The sequence below is a fragment of the Mesoplodon mirus genome (assembly GCF_964341445.2).
Source record: "Mesoplodon mirus genome assembly, chromosome: 1".
Lineage (NCBI taxonomy): Eukaryota > Metazoa > Chordata > Mammalia > Artiodactyla > Ziphiidae > Mesoplodon > Mesoplodon mirus.
Window position 1 is genome coordinate 2,086,432 of NC_138976.1, and position 11,351 is coordinate 2,097,782.

An 11,351-nucleotide genomic window follows, 5' to 3' on the forward strand; every position below is an offset into this window, starting at 1 on the left:
GCGGGGGGCGGGGCGCAGAGCATTATGGGGCGGGGACCGCGCCCGGCGCACAGTAGGTCCTTGGTACCGTAGGGGCTACAGGAACAGATCGGCAGTAACTCAGTCCTCTGGGAGCTCAGACCCCAAGTGGAAGCTGGCGAGACCGCGTTCGTTCAGAAAGGACTGCGCGCCGGGCAGGTTCCAAGGCCCCGGGGTACAAGCGGCGAAGAAAACACACAGCAGTGTCCTCATCAAGTTTATGTTTCAGTGGTGACTGGTAATAAATTCAGAGTGACGTGGCGGGTCGTGGGCTGTCATGTCCTCCGTACACTGGGACGGTGATCTCCCTCTGGGAAGGAGATAAAGTACGCCGGTGACAGGGCTTGGGATTGATGTCCCGGCTCTTCTGGGGTGACACCCGCCCCCCGCTTCTCAGGTGAGCCTGGCTCCAGGCACTGGGCCTAGCGTTCCACCTGGGTTGAGTCCGGGACCTCCCACTTCACTTCCCAGCTCCATGACCATGAGCACAGCACTACAACCCCTTCCAAGCCTGTGGTCGCCCCCCACCACGAGATGCCAATAACGAGCACCGACTCGGGGTGCAACCAGAGGCACGCCGCCTAGGCCACGTGCTGTGCAGTAATGGCAGCTTTTCACGCATTCACCAAACATTAGGGCCCTTCTAGGTCCTAGACAGCTCTTTCTAGGCAATGGAAATGCAGCCATGACTCCAAGCTGACAAAGCCCCTGCTTGCCCAGAGCCCCCGTGGGGAGAAGGCTGACCTGGAGCCCAGTGTTGTCCAGGCAGAGCCCAGGGGCTGTTTGCCGACGGCCACGGAGACCGAGGGTGGTCCAAAACTGATTGGGGCTGAGCAAGAAAAGGAACCAACCAAAGCAAAAGGGTGGAGCTGGTTTTATTCAACAGTCTCACTACAAAAATAACCAAAATGTGTGCAGCAGCGGAATTAGGAAGGACCCTACCTGACTTCTGCAAGAGTGGGCAGCCCCCTTTCCCCACAGCCCTGCAGGGGCAGTCAGCTAGCGCAGGGCAAGGTAGCGGACAGAGCTCTTCATGGGGGCCTGGCCTTGGCTAGTACTGGCCACTCTGAGCACTTGCATCCCCCACTGTAAACACCACACTCAGGTCAGGTCTCCAAAGGCTGGGCATCCTCCCTGCCCCGCCGTTAGGTCCTCAACGGGACAAACTATCCTGGAAACTTCCTGCCAGCCAGCCAGCCAGGAAGGTAGCAAATAAGAGGTGACGACAAGAGAAAGGATGGGCCACCCCGGCATGGCTGGGGGTACTGCTTTCCCCCAACACTCCTAGGTGGGCTGTCCCTGGGCTGACGCGGTTCCAAAGAGGCCACGGCGGCTCCCCAAGTGGGCCCCAAGGCTGAAGGGAGTTGAGGCTGTGGTGGGCCCAGAGGGGAGCACTGGATTTCATTCCTAAGGTCTAGGGGCCTGGGGAGAGGAGCCCTGGGAGGCTCAGGCGTGCTCCGTGGGGCCGGGGCCACTGGCGTGGGAGTGGGCAGGGACTGCAGCCTGCAGGGGGCCAGCACTGGGCTCCGGGGACGCCGGCAGAGGGACTGAGAGGCCGTCAGCGGAGTCTGTGTCGAGGTCCAGCCTCCAGTAAGCTTCACACAGAGGCAGATCATTAGCTTCGCAAAGACTTGAGCTTTTCCACCACCAGAAACCCGGGGAGAGACAGGAGCAGGAAGTGAGGGAAGCCAGGGAGGGAAAGCGAGACAGAAGCAGAGTTAAGGAAACACAGACCACACCCCAGGCCTGCCTTCCCCTCCTCTCCTCGGTGCTGGCCCCTCCGTCAAGCGGCCTGGCTGAGGGCAAGGCGCGGGCAGCTGCCCCTGCTTCCGGGTCCTCCGGAGAATCCGAAAGGGAGCCTTCTGGGACCAGCCACCAGCAGGCCGTGACCTCGGCTGGTCCCTTCCACTGACCAACCGGTGTCCCTCCTGCCAAGTGGCATTCCTAGTCCCTGCCGCCACCTCCTGTCCTGGCTCCAGCTGCCTTCCTCCCGCAGGGAGCTGCCAGCCTAGCCACACGCTCCCACCAGCTGCAGGAACCAGCATCCAGAGCTCGCCATGGCCTCCTCGGTCCCGACACTTTGCAAGGCCCCTGAGGGCAGAGAGCCTGTCGTCCTTCTGGGTCCGGCCCTGGCTGGGACTCAGCCTGAATGGGGCGGCCGTTAGGAGCAGAGGCCGTGGTGGTGTGTGTGACCTCAGACAGGCCCCCGGCCCCTTGGACTCAGCCTCCCGTCTCTACTATGGGGGCAGCAGGGCCGGCCTGTCAGGGCGAGGACGCAGGTGAAGGGCACGGCCCGCGAAGGTGGTCAAGGGGGCGACTGGAGCGTGTCCCGTCCCCACACTTGTCTCGCTGTCTCTCTCCCGAATCCCGCCCTGCCTCTTGCTCCCGCCCTTGCTCCTGCCCTCAGCGTTCAGTCTCAGAAACCATCCTGGACACAGAGCGGAGTCTCAGGGAGAGTGGAGGGCAAGAGGCCGAGAAAGAGCAAATCGTGAGCAGAAAGCAAGGGAGCGAGCGTGGAGATGGGGGTGCAGGCAGCCGGGGCGCACACGGAGGACGGGGCACGGGCTGAGCGCTGGTGGCCCGGGCTGGGGGCCGAGCAGGGAGGGGCTGACAGCCCGCGGGCCCAGCCTCAGCCGAGCCCCAGCCACTTACAGGCATTTACAGACGAGAGAGGAACTCAGCCTCTCGAGGCGCCGGGAACAGCGGGAAGGGACCCCAGGCCGGACCAGAAACCCCTCTGGGTGAACCAGAGACTGCCGGGCCCAGAGCCAGGACACGAGGAGCCTGGCTCTCAGGCCCCCTGGCTTCCCCTGCAGCCCTGCCCCTCTGGCCCTCAGCCTCAAGAGGCAGGGCTGCATTGCTGGCCTGCAGCTGCTCAGTCCAGGGGCCTGGCCCTTGGGGGCAGCAGGGGGACAAACACAGGGACACAGGGGACAAGCAGGGCTGTGAGCAAGGTCCCCAGCAGGGTCTGAAACCCCCCAGGGACCCCTCTCTTGGGACCCCTCTCTGAAGGCCTGGTATGTAGGAGGCACCCGCCGCATGTCTGCTGGGCCGTGGGTATCAGGGACTAGAGAAGGCCCCAGGACCCTCTGGAAGAGGCTAGACCACTCCCTCTGGGCAGTGACACTCCGTCCCTTCCCACAAAGGCCAAGATGGGCGGGGACCATGAGGGGTGGCACTGAGTCCAGCGCAGTGAAACCAAGCCCCAGAACACTGGCTCTGGGCGTCTGTGGCCCCAGCATGGCCGCCACGGGACAGAAAGGAGCACTGAAAATCCATGACAGGAAGGACACATTTGTCAGGCAAGGGCGAGAGGGGGTGTGGACTCCATGTCTGCTGGACCGAGTCTCGATCTTTCCAAGCTAATGGGGACGGAGATGTGGGGTCTCTCCAGCCTCAGTTTCCCCAAATGTAAATTACACCTGGACTCTGATTTCTCAGGGCCCCTCCAGCTCAAACTGCCTCAGGTCTCAGGATTCTAAGTGGCCACACGAGGGCTGGGGTGACAGGTCTTGCTCCTGCTGTATCCCTGGGGCTCAGCATGGGCCTGGCATTTAGGAGGGCTGTGGTCTGTGAACAAGGCTGAGCTGAATGGGGGCTCAGTGGTCCAAGTTCCCAGGCCTGGCTTTCAAGGCCATCCTCTGCTTGGGTTTTCTCCTCCTTCCCAGAAGCCCCCACCCCTGACACACACGGTGGGTATTCAGTGACACCCATATGGAACTGCATCCCTGGGCAAGCACTGGAGTCCTGGACATGAGCCATGGGTGGCCAAGAGAGCTAGCCCCACCTTGGCTGGAATGTTTAGGTATTGCTTAGACAGCTAAGAGGGACAGACAAGCCCCCAGACAGAAATGCTGGCTTGGTCCTCCCAACCCTTGAGGTTCTGTGATTTTCATCCTGATGCCCAGGCCCCGGTAGACGGCGTAGGTTGTCTGTAGATCAAACGCTCTGACCATGAGGTCTCCTCTGAAACCCAGGCAAAGGGCTCTGTTGCCAAGACCGGGAAGGATTTGGAAAAACAGGACCTTCGGGCTGCCAGGTGGGGCTGGGCCACCCCTGCTGGCCGGGCCCAGGTCCACAGGTCCGCTCCGCGCGGGGTCCAGCCCTATTTGTACCTGGACGAGTAACACTCCTCCTCCAGCTCGTAGAGGTCTATGGAGACCTCGTCCCGCAGGGTGGTGAGCTTCCGGTCACACTCCTCCTGCAGAGCTCGCAGCTGCTGGTTGCGCTGGTCGATGGCCTCATTCACCGACGGGAAGTCGTTGAGGATGAGGAACTGCTTGAGGTCGGACACCAGCTTCATCAGGGACTCGCCAGCTCGGACCTGCGATGATGGGGACGGAGCAGCACAGTGAGGGACAGCCTGCCTCCGCGTGCCTGACGCTGGGTAAGCAGTGGCCTCAGCTGCCTCACCTGCAAAGTGGGGCCACGGCACGAACACAGGGTCACTGTGAGAAATGAGGGAACTCGAGCGTAAGCTACGGGGGGGTGGGGGGGGCAGGGTCCCTGGCACCAAGGCAGGTGCCGTCCGCCTCCCAGGCCCCACACGCCCCTGGCCTCTGCCTTCTGCTCCTGCTGCTTTGATCGCCAATCTCACGTGTTATTCAAGCACACGTTCTGCTTCTCAAAACCTCGGACCCCAGATCAAACTACCATCCCATTCAACCTCCTGCCCTGCCTTCCTCGGCAGCAGCACATCTGCCAGCTGGGGGGGGATTCCTTTAGGACCTCGTCCTGCGCCTTTTCATCCGGGGGCACAGACCTATGGAGATCCTTGGTTGCCCTGCTCGTTCTGTGACATCGAAAGGGATCAAAATGCACGTCCCGTTTCATCTGGCCATTTGCTTCATGTACTTATAAAGAATCTTCAGCGAGGAAGGGGTGACCTCTTTCTAACCACCGCCCAGCACTCCACAGGATGGCCGTGGCCGGCTACCTGCCAGCCCCTTACGCGGCTGCCGTGGACAGCCCTCCTCTCGAGCGGAGTCTCCTGAGAAGTGGTTTGCCCCCCACCCAGGGAACCCCAGTGGGGACCACAAGGTTCCTGGAACCCGGGCTGTCCCCTCCACCTGGTGACTCACGATGTTGGCGGCTCGCACGTGCATCTCGTAATTATCCTGCTCACCCTGAGTGGCCCTCGACACCTGCGTCTCGTCCTCAATCTGGAGGGCAAACAAGAAAGCCTAGAATGGGCAGGCGCCCCGGCCCTCAGGCACCTGGCAGTGGCGGCATGACCGCACTCACCACACCCGGTGGCCTATCGTGCCCTCTGCGCACCGGGCGCTGCCAACCAGACCTCAGGCCGCGTGCACCGTCACCCCCTCTAGCTCTATTCTAAGGAGATGACAGGCACCTTCACCAGGACCAGTGGGTACCTAAGTACACCAGCCGCTGTGCCAGGTGTGGGGAGGTGTTGATCCTGTCTTTTTTGGGGAATGGAGTCCTGTTCAGCACAGGCTGCATCCCTAGCTCAGGCGCTCACTGACCTGCTAAATGGATCAATAAAACGACAATGTATTTTTTCAAGTGACCATTTACCGAGTACTTCCTGGGTGCCAGGCGCTGTATTAAGCACTTGACCGTCATCTTAGGAAACTCACAGAAGCCTGGACCGCCATCCCTGGTTTACAGGTGGGTAAACCTGAGGCCGGGACAGACCTGAGCACACTCAAGGTGTCTCAGGCAGTAAATGGCAGAGCCAGGAGTCCTGCCCCGCCTGTAGCCTGTTAGGCTGCTAACTGTCCCAACCCACCCATCAGGCCAGGGTCCGGGCAGGGGTCAGGGCACCCTAAGCGGTTAGGAGCCAGACTTCCCGGGATCAAATCCCAGCCCTGCCAGTTACTAGCAGAATGACTTTGGGCAGGTTGGTAAGCCTTCTGAGCCTCAGTTTCCCCCTCTGAAGAGGGAGAGGAGAACAATGGTACCTGCCCCGTAGAGTTCTTGTGAAGATTAAATGGGACGGGACACAAAGGGCCCTCTCGGCTCGGCCTGACACGTGGTGAGCACTAAATAAACTCTAGCTTTCATCGTCACTCTCAATGCTCAAACAAGCCTTACAGGTCTGCAGCGGTCATGCAGAGATCCTGCCCCAATCCGGTCAGCGGGCTTGCCTGACCGGAACCAGACACTGACCACTCTACCCACCTGGGAGGCCTTCCCCAGCTTCTCTCTCTGACCGCGTGCGCTCGCGGTAGTGCCCACGGCAACCGCTTCACACAGATAAACTCCTCCAGTCATCACAAGGACCCTACGATGCAGGGGAAACTGAGGCATTGAGAAGTCAAGACCCCATCCAAGCCCTTGCTGCTAGTAAGTGATGCTGGACATTGGATCCTGGCAATGTGACTGGAGTCCCCTACAACTGCCTCACCAGGACCTGTAATTGGCCAGTTTATTTACCTGTTGACCTGTTTGTTATTGTCAATCCCCTTGTGGCTCTCCCAGATGTTTTCCCCACGGGGACAAGTGTTCCCTGGTGTATCGCCATCACCTGGCCCGGAGCAGCCATGTTGAGTGGGTGCTGTTGAAAGCGGACACCCTGGCTCCGCGCACCACTGTCCACAATCTCTAGACCCTGCTACTTCCCTTGGTCTCAGAAGGGGCAGCAGACCGGCGGCCCCCACCCACCTTGGCGGTCTTGATGATCTCGGTGAAGTTGTCCATGATGGACTTGACGTCATCCTTGAGCCGCTTGTTGTAAGACTGCAACAGCGTCTCCTTGCTTTGCGGCAGGGCTCTCTGCTGGGCCATGGCGGGGCCTCAGGCACGGCAGGGGGCACCTGGGACCCAGAGTCTGGTGTGAGCGAGCGAACCCCAGCCTCCCACCCTCCAGGCCCCCGCCTCGGCAGGACCCGCAGCTCTCCGGGGATTCCCTTTCTGCCAAACACACTCGTCCAAGCATCCGCACACAGTGCACTGCGGCGTCTCCTCCGGCCCGCGCCCCTTCCCCGGAACCCCGACGACACCCTGATGGGCTCCGGCGCAGCCTTCTCAGAGGCCCGGCCCACGCACGTCCCCCACCTGCCCTGGCCAGCCGCTTCCCCGCCAGCACTTCTGCCCTACTCCTCACCCGAGGAGCCGCTCGGATCCTACCCCTACCTCCTCCAAACGCACTTGGCCTTCACCCCCAATCCGCCGCCCTCGTCTCCACGCCGGGACCCCCGGGGGCCGCCCCACGAGACCTCTGGGCTCCTGCGCTCCGGTGTCTCTGCTGGGACCACCCTCCCGCCCCGCGCCAGGTGCCTCCGGGCTGCGCGTGCTCCGGTCCAGGTGGTCCCCCGACCGAACTCGCGGTTTTTAAGCCACTTTGGAGTCAATCGCACGAGAAGATCGCCGCCACCGCCGCCACGCCGCCCCAACGCCCACACGTGGTTCGCAGAGCCGGGGACCGGAGGGTACCTGGCCAGGGCGGGCTGGGGACGAGCGCGCGCCCCTCCGGAGAAGTCCCGGCTCCCCGGCGCCTCTCCACACCCCTTTCCAGCAGCTCAGACCCGTCGTCCGGCTCTAGGCACAGCCCGCCGGGCGGGAGAAAGTTCTGTCGCTTTAAATCCGAAATCCCGCGCAGGCTTCAGTTCTCGCGATCTCTGAGGTCGCATACATATTACCCACAATTCCTTTTTCTTTCTTTCTCCGCCAACCGTTCAAGATGGTGAGTGCCCTTGGTCCCCGCGATGCTGGCTTTCGGCTCCGGGCTCTATCCGCTGCCATCCTTCTCGAGGCGTGACCGCGCAGGGATCCCCCCACCGCCCAGCGCGAGAGGAGCCCCGCGGGGCCTCGCCTAGAGGCACTGGGGCCGCATAGACTCTTCGGCAGCCGGGCCGGGGGAGGAGGAGGATCTGGGGAGCGCAGCGCCGCCATGCGGGGCTCGAGGCTGACGGGGCCGAGGCGCTGCAGCGCCCCGGGGCCTCTTCCGTCCCGGGGGCCGCCTGGGGTCTTGGGCAGGGGGTTCTCAGTATGTCTGCCTCTGCTGTTGGGAGCCCGCCGGCCTCCGAAAGGGGCCGCGGGGCTGTCGAGGCTCGTGCAGATGATGTGAAAGAATATTTGCTATCTGAGTGATGGTGAGGACGTCCCTAACCACCAAGATCGCTGATGCACGAGCGGGGAGCGGTCGCCGGGCTCGCGGCGCCCGCGGCTGGGGCCCGACTTGCTCACGGGGATGCTTGGGGCCGGCTCGGGACCCACCTCTCTTCAGAGAGACTGTTGGGGAGGCGGCGGTTGAACTGGGTGTTTTTTTTTCTTTTTTTTCTGGCCCAGCCGAAGGGAAAGAAGGCCAAGGGCAAGAAGGTGGCGCCGGCCCCTGCTGTGGTGAAGAAGCAGGAGGCCAAGAAGGTGGTCAACCCCTTGTTCGAGAAAAGGCCCAAGAATTTCGGCATTGGTGAGTGAGAGACGGGGAAGGTCGGAAGCGGCTGCTTAAAAGGTGTCCCCCAACGAGGCAAAGCAGTCGACTGAGCAGAAGGCTGTGTCTTGGCCTTGTTAGAATGCAGTGCGTTTGGAGTCGGGCTGCTTGGCTTGGGGTTCTCGCGTTTCTGCCGCTTTCTAGCTGTAACCCGGCTCGGTCCCTCATCTCTCCGTGTGCGCGGGGGCAGTGACTGCGCATCCTTCGTGGCCGCGCTGTCTGAGCGTGTGGCCGTGTGCAGCCCCGATACCGGCCTTCGGGAGTCAGCTTGGCCGTCACGAAGCGCGCTCGGCCAGAGCAGAGGCGATGGGACTGCGGCCCTGACCTACGCCTTGGCTGCTTGTTGAGCGAGGAGGGGTGTCGCTAGCGTCCCCCGTGATGCGAGGTGTGTGTGTGCAGGTGATGCAGAAGAACGTTGGCTGCCTGAGAGGCGGGGACGCCACGTTAAAGCACCGAGATCGCTGACGCACCTGCGCCCTCCTGAGTGGCCCTAAACACGAACTGGACAAGGAGTTGGAGCCTCACAGCGTTGCCCTTTACTTCTCAGGACAGGACATCCAGCCCAAAAGGGACCTCACTCGCTTCGTCAAATGGCCCCGCTACATCCGCCTGCAGCGGCAAAGGGCCATCCTCTATAAGCGGCTGAAAGTGCCTCCCGCCATTAACCAGTTCACCCAGGCCCTGGACCGCCAAACAGGTGAGGTGCCGTGGCAGAGAAGCCACACGGGGAAGGGATTTCTTGCGCATGGTTGCCACCTGTACTTGGACACTGGTAGAGCCCAGGCCTGTAAAGGGGCAGTGGGTGTTTTCAGTACGTTAGTTTATTACAACTTAGGATTCCTTGTCTAGTGTCCAGAACGCGACATACTGAAGAGATGACGTATAGGGTCTGAGATCTCTTGAACGGCAGTTGTATTCAGGACGGGGACCTGGCATTCGTTAGGGTTAAGTGATGTAATCTTTTAAACCGTGGACCTGAACTGGCGGTCTTTTTCCAGCTACTCAGCTGCTTAAGCTGGCCCACAAGTACAGACCAGAGACAAAGCAAGAGAAGAAGCAGAGGTTGCTGGCCCGAGCGGAGAAGAAAGCTGCGGGCAAGGGGGATGTCCCCACCAAGAGGCCACCTGTCCTCCGAGCGGGTGAGTGGGCCCCTCCTTGAAGAGGGTGAGTGGTGGGGCAGGCTCTTGGCGATGATGCATGAATTTCTTCCCCTGGAATCACTGTGAAGAGTAAAATCCGAGCTTTTTAACCCTGAGTCATAGCGGGGCCCCCGGTACAAGTGCTTTCGTGCCCAGCAGCCCCACCCCTCTGCCATGCAGACTGATTGTATGTTCTAGGGGTTAATACTGTCACCACCTTGGTGGAGAACAAGAAGGCTCAGCTGGTGGTAATCGCACATGACGTGGATCCCATTGAGGTATGTGTGACTTGTTCTCAAGCACTGACTGCTGGACTTAGGTTGGTTGGGTCCTTGTTTGTACCGGGAAGATAGCTCAAAGCTAAATACTCGGCCTGGCAGAGGCCGTGGCAGGGTGGTGAGGACTGTCAGCTTTCCGTCCAAGGAAGTCCTGACACGGGATCCACCTCGTGGCTATTGCAATGATGTGACACTCTCACTGAATTAAACCTTGAAGTACAAGTGCAGGAGCTTTTTAACCCTGAGCAGTTGCCACCACGTTAGCTTTTAAGTTACTGCTTTTGCTCGAGATACTCTCTAGAGCTAATGCTCTCTTCCAGCTGGTGGTCTTCCTGCCCGCCCTGTGCCGTAAGATGGGGGTTCCCTACTGCATCATCAAGGGCAAGGCCAGGCTGGGGCGTCTGGTCCACAGGAAGACCTGCACCACGGTGGCCTTCACACAAGTCAACTCGTAAGTGTGCAGTGTAGCCCAGAATTCCCAGAAATCACTAGGGGACAACCTTCCCCACCCCCCACCCCCACCCCAAAGTTTGCTTAATTTCTCGGGATCTTAAAGACCAACCTTAAAAGAATACTTTTTTCGGGCTTCCCTGGTGGCGCAGTGGTTGAGAGTCCGCCTGCTGATGCAGGGGACACGGGTTCGTGCCCCGGTCCGGGAGGATCCCACATGCCGCGGAGCGGCTGGGCCCATGAGCCATGGCCGCTGAGCCTGCGCGTCCGGAGCCTGTGCTCCGCAACGGGAGAGGCCACAACAGTGAGAGGCCCGCGTACCGCAAAAAAAAAAACACAAAACTTTTTTCTGAACCTTTGCCGATGATGGTTATGAATTTCTTCACCTGAATAAACCATGTTGTCATGTTGTCATCTGAGGCAGAAGGTTTGTGTTGGAGCTAAAAAGGAAGTTGCTGCTGCTTTCTGGAAGGGTAACTGAGAGGCCAGTGACCCACATTTTTCCCTCTGCCTTGTTAGGGAAGACAAAGGTGCTCTGGCTAAGCTGGTGGAAGCCATCAGGACCAATTACAACGACAGATATGATGAGGTAGGTAGCGCACTCCCACAGAACACTGTCTTTTGATAAGCTGCGTCTTTAGTCAGAAACTGCCTGGCGCTCGGCCCTTTCTGAGCAGTTGTATTTGCCCATCAACTTGGAACAACCCAATAGAAGTGCGTGAAATGACCCGCCAAGCTGACCGCCTGTCTTCTTGTTACAGATACGCCGTCACTGGGGAGGCAACATCCTGGGTCCCAAATCAGTGGCTCGCATCGCCAAGCTGGAAAAGGCAAAGGCCAAAGAACTGGCCACCAAACTGGGCTAAGTGTACACTATTGATTTTTCTGTACATAAAAATAATAATAATAATTAAAAAATCCTCTTCTTCAGCCAGTGTTGGGCATTTTGGGCTAAAAGTTTGGGACAGTGGCAAGTAAACCCTGCGTCCTTACCCCTCATAGGGCAGCACTTGTGTGTGGGTCCAGTTTTGAAAAGGCCAAGCAGTACCTGAATACCTTGAATGCTCTGAA

General features: G+C 60.0%; 2 protein-coding genes across 6 annotated transcripts; one reads left to right on the forward strand and one right to left on the reverse strand.

Annotated features, from left to right (window-relative positions):
* Positions 1–228: 228 nt before the first annotated feature.
* Positions 229–7,534, reverse strand: MED22 (mediator complex subunit 22). Of its 5 annotated transcripts, none has more exons than XM_082621242.1 (5): positions 7,417–7,534; positions 6,646–6,797; positions 5,100–5,180; positions 4,134–4,342; positions 229–328 (listed from the first exon to the last, which is right to left on the reverse strand). In XM_082621242.1, exons 2-5 carry the CDS (start codon positions 6,766–6,768, stop codon positions 244–246), a joined length of 498 nt encoding a protein of 165 aa, XP_082477368.1. In that variant the 5' UTR covers positions 6,769–6,797; positions 7,417–7,534; the 3' UTR covers positions 229–243. The 5 variants fall into 5 exon arrangements, 4 of the variants coding, with proteins under 4 accessions (XP_082477368.1, XP_082477366.1, XP_082477365.1 ...); XM_082621240.1 differs by lacking the exon at positions 229–328 and adding an exon at positions 878–1,654 and having other exon boundaries at positions 7,386–7,533; XM_082621239.1 differs by lacking the exon at positions 229–328 and adding an exon at positions 878–1,654 and having other exon boundaries at positions 7,417–7,531.
* Positions 7,535–7,616: 82 nt separating this feature from the next.
* RPL7A (ribosomal protein L7a) lies at positions 7,617–11,210 on the forward strand. Its single transcript, XM_082621230.1, has 8 exons — positions 7,617–7,666; positions 8,272–8,392; positions 8,961–9,110; positions 9,412–9,552; positions 9,751–9,830; positions 10,151–10,281; positions 10,800–10,869; positions 11,042–11,210. The coding sequence occupies exons 1-8, from the start codon at positions 7,664–7,666 to the stop codon at positions 11,144–11,146; spliced, it is 801 nt and encodes a 266-aa protein (XP_082477356.1). The 5' UTR covers positions 7,617–7,663; the 3' UTR covers positions 11,147–11,210.
* The last annotated feature ends 141 nt before the right edge of the window (positions 11,211–11,351 follow it).

Excerpts from the sequence above, each read along its gene's own strand:
- MED22 (XM_082621240.1), bottom strand. The coding sequence starts at position 6,768 with ATGGCCCAGCAGAGAGCCCTGCCGCAAAGCAAGGAGACGCTGTTGCAG. Across the intron at positions 4,343-5,099 it reads ACGTGCGAGCCGCCAACATC|GTCCGAGCTGGCGAGTCCCT; the intron begins GTGAGTCACCAG and ends CCATCATCGCAG. Across the intron at positions 1,655-4,133 it reads GAGGAGTGTTACTCGTCCAG|CTCAAGTCTTTGCGAAGCTA; the intron begins GTACAAATAGGG and ends GTGGTGGAAAAG.
- RPL7A (XM_082621230.1), top strand. Across the intron at positions 9,111-9,411 it reads GGCCCTGGACCGCCAAACAG|CTACTCAGCTGCTTAAGCTG; the intron begins GTGAGGTGCCGT and ends GTCTTTTTCCAG. Across the intron at positions 10,282-10,799 it reads GCCTTCACACAAGTCAACTC|GGAAGACAAAGGTGCTCTGG; the intron begins GTAAGTGTGCAG and ends CTGCCTTGTTAG.